This window comes from Nanorana parkeri, unplaced genomic scaffold (assembly GCF_000935625.1).
Source record: "Nanorana parkeri isolate BGI_ZX_2015 unplaced genomic scaffold, ASM93562v1 scaffold2238, whole genome shotgun sequence".
NCBI lineage: Eukaryota > Metazoa > Chordata > Amphibia > Anura > Dicroglossidae > Nanorana > Nanorana parkeri.
This window is the reverse complement of record NW_017308506.1, coordinates 78,812-82,718: the sequence shown is the minus strand read 5'-3', so window position 1 is coordinate 82,718 and position 3,907 is coordinate 78,812. Positions and strand designations below refer to the sequence as shown.

Genomic DNA, 3,907 nt, shown 5'->3' with positions numbered 1-3,907 from the left:
TTTTCCCCATAGTTCTCCTTAGGGTGACGGGAGGACACAAACTAGCGTCCTCCCGTCACCCGAGGCTCAGTATATAGGGAGCTACAGCTCGCGGTATACTGAGACCGCCGCAGCCGGAGCGGATCCCGACTTAGATGTCTGGATCCGCCCAGCTGCGTGAGTGACAGCTGGCTCTGCCTATCTAGAGGCAGCTGTACCCGCCCCGTCCGTTTGCCAGTCAGCTCTGGAGGATCGGAGGGGGGAATCAAGCCCCTCCCCCTGTCACGGCAGAGAGCCGTGACAGGATCGAGAAGTGAGCGAACACCTGCATGTGTTCCATCACCTCCCGATCTACTGAGCCGACCTGTCACAGTCTCATTGTCACACGTCGGCTAGAACTATGAGGTGAGTGAAAAGCCCCTCCCCCCCCCTCATAGTTCTCCATTAATGAAAGCGAAGGTCTCATTGTACTACATCTGCAAATGTGTGGAAAGCACGAGATGTATTTTTTTTTTTTGGAAGGTGGACCTGAATGCAAAAAGTGAGGATTTTAGGGAACATCTAGAAATGTTAATTGTGGCTCGGTAGTACCCCGGAAAATCTTACCTTTTTGTCTGGAATTCCTCCCGAGCGATAGCCGCGCCCTCTGCGTATCCTCGTAGATCTATATCTGCAGTGTGAGATCATTTCAGGCTCCGCCGCCTCTGGCTGCCGCTCTCCCCAGGTTCGGTGATGTCACCGCTGTTCTCCTACCTGGAGAGGAAGCCGCACCCAAGTAACCTGCAATGCAAGGATTTCTTTGCTTCTGATTTTATTCTGTTCTGTGGATTTCTATTCACTTATCTGTCATCAGTGGGAGGAGAGCTCTGACTTAAAGGAGAACTATGAGGCGAGTGATTTACGCTCATAGTTCTAGCCGACGTGTGACAATGAGACTGTCACAGGTCGGCTCGGTAGATCGGGAAGCGAGGGAACACATACCGTCGCTCGCTCACTTCTCGATTATCTCCCTGCAGAGAGCTGTGACTGTCGCTGATGGCTCCCTGCAGGGATTCTCCTCCCCACTCTGATCCTCCAGCGCTGACTGGCCGGACGGTGGAGGGGGCGGGTATAGCTGGCTCTGCCTCTACATAGGCAGAGCCAGCTGTCACTCACGCAGCTGGGCGGGTCCAGACAGTAATGTGGAGGCACAGACACACACGCCGGCCAATGATTGGAGGGACAGACACACGCCGGGTATAGCTGGCTCTGCCTCTAGATAGGCAAAGCCTGCTGTCCCTCACAGCTGGGTGGATCCAGACAGTAATGTCGGGATCCGCTCCGGCTGCGGCGTCTCAGTATAGCGCGAGCTGTAGCTCCCTATATACTGAGCTTAGGGTGACGGGAGGACGCTAGTTTGTGTCCCCCCGTTACCCTAAGGAGAACTATGGGGGAAAGCCCGGACCCCATAGTTCTCCTTTAAGGAAGTAGAGCCCTAGCCTTCTACCAAGATGTCCGCCTCCACCCAGAGACGATGCAGCATAAAGCATGCGAGTCAGTAATAGAGAAAATATCAGCTGTAGGAGTCTACCGGCTGGACTAGTGAGTAGCCCCCCGTGTCCCCTGCTTGCCTTTGCTTGGCATGAGCTTCCACAGAACAGGTCCTCTTTAAAGTGTCATCCCTGATTTAATGTTATGATTTTAACATGACGCATGTATAGCAATGTATCCGTCCCAAAACAATTCCCCTCTTGTCTGTCAGTTCCCTCTCCTTACTGTCCTTGTCTTCACCTCCTTTAGGAATGAGCATCGTTTTGGGGGTGGCGGAGGGCGAACTCTTCACCCACGATGCCGAAGTACAGAAATCGGCTTTACAGATCATCATCAATTGCGTCTGTGCGCCGGAGTGCCGCATCCCCAGCATCGGCAAATACGTCTCGGGGACACCGCGGCGGCGGCCCCTGCTTTCTCACTCCTATCGGCCAAACAGCAGCGGGGAGCCGACCCTGGCCAAGATGTGGAACGTGGTGCAGTCCAACAATGGCATCAAGGTTCTCCTCTCCCTCCTGTCGGTGAAGATGCCGATTACGGATGCCGACCAGATCCGAGCGTTGGCCTGCAAGGCGTTGGTGGGCCTGAGCCGCAGTGGTTCTGTCCGGCAGATTATCAGCAAGCTGCCTTTGTTCAGCAGCAGCCAAATCCAGCAGTTGATGAAGGAGCCGATCCTCCAGGACAAGCGCAGCGAGCACGTCCGCTTCTGCAAGTACGCCGCCGAGCTGATCGAGCGAGTCTCGGGAAAGCCTCTGCTGATCGGTAGCGACGTATCGTTGGCGCGGCTGCAGAAGGCCGACGTGGTGGCGCAGTCGCGGATCACTTTTCCGGAGAAGGAACTCTTGCTGTTGATCCGCAACCATCTGGTCTCCAAGGGGCTGCAGGATACGGTGGCGGCCCTGACTAAAGAGGCCGACTTGCCGATGACTGCTGCGCTGCACTCCTCGTCCTTCCTGCCGGCGGCGGCCACTCAGCCTCCTGCTACCTCGTCGCCCGTTTCCCTGCCGCGTACGCCGCGCATCCCCGCGCGCCTCTCCACCAGCACTTTGTGCCCTCACCTTCCCGCCCGACCTCAGCTGCCTTCCCAGTCGCCAGCCCTCGTGCCCGTCGGCTCTCCGCACATCGGACGCATTAGCTTCGGGCGAGAGCGCCACTCCCCCTGCAACGGGAAGAGGAGCCGCGTCCTGCGGCAGAAGTCGGACCACGGCGCCTACAGCCAGAGCCCAGCGATCAGGAAGCAACTGGAGCGGCACGTGCCTTCCCCACCCACGCTGGACGGTATTATGACTGAATATTTACGGGAACAGCATGCTCGCTGCAAGAACCCCGTGGCCATCTGCCCCCCCTTCTCGCTCTTCACCCCGCACCAGTGCCCTGAGCCCAAACAGCGCAGGCAAGCCCCGACCAATTGCACTTCACGACTCACCCGCCGAGCTGCCTTCCCCAAATACGGGGGCGTGGATGGGGGCTGCTTCGACCGACACCTCATATTCAGCAGGTGAGTTCAAATGTCGTCCTGCCAACAGAATTCCGACTTTTACCTAAATGTGTACAAAAAAATATATTTAAAAATTTCCTTTTAAAGGAGAACTAGTGACCGCTAAAAGCTGAACTGCTAAATACAAATTGTTTTGCCTACCAAAAGATTTGTACTTCTGTCCATCCTGTCCTGAAATGTACAGAGCTCTGCCACACAGCCCTGCCCCCTGTCTGGCATGGTAGATTACCTGATTTTTTTTTCTGTGCTGCAGTTCAAGAAAAACCCTTACAGGTCTTGTCCCTCCCCCAGCTTGTGATTGGACAGTAAAAGCTGAATCGGCAGACTGATCTTATCTGTCGGTCTGCTCTCTCCTCCTATCAGCATATATTTTACAAGTACATGAGCACCGCAGCACACCTGACCGGCCCCTTTGTGCTGCTTCTCCCTTTCGCGGCCTGAGCTCGGCTGTACAAGTACTTTCACTGTTAAAGGAGAACTATGGGGTCAGTGTTTTTTCCCCCATAGTTCTCCTTAGGGTAACGGGAGGGCACAAACTAGCGTCATCCCGTCACCCTAAGCTCAGTATATAGGGAGCTACAGCTCGCGGTATACTGAGACGCCGGAGCGGATCCCGACATCGATGTCGAGATCCGCCCAGCTGCGTGAGTGACAGCTGGCTCCTCCTATCTAGAGGCAGAGCCAGCTGTACCCGCCCCCTCCCCCGTCCGTTCCGCCAGTCAGTGCTGGAGGATCGGAGCGGGGAGGGGGGAATCCAGCCCCTCCCCTGTCACGGCAGAGAGCCGTGACAGGATGGAGAGGTGAGCGAGCGCCGGTATGTGTTCGCTCACCTCCCGATCTACTGAGCCGACCTGTGACAGTCTCATTGTCACAGGTCGGCTAGAACTATGAGGTGAGTGA

General features: G+C 56.0%; 1 protein-coding gene across 1 annotated transcript in view; it reads left to right on the top strand.

The window, feature by feature from the left end:
• DCAF1 (DDB1 and CUL4 associated factor 1) overlaps nucleotides 1-3,907 on the top strand; it is a 34,100-nt gene that overhangs the window by 19,415 nt on the left and 10,778 nt on the right. Inside the window, exon 13 of the mRNA XM_018573102.1 lies at nucleotides 1,759-3,007. Coding sequence (XP_018428604.1) covers nucleotides 1,759-3,007 — 1,249 coding nt within the window. The remainder of the gene's footprint in view (nucleotides 1-1,758; nucleotides 3,008-3,907) is intronic.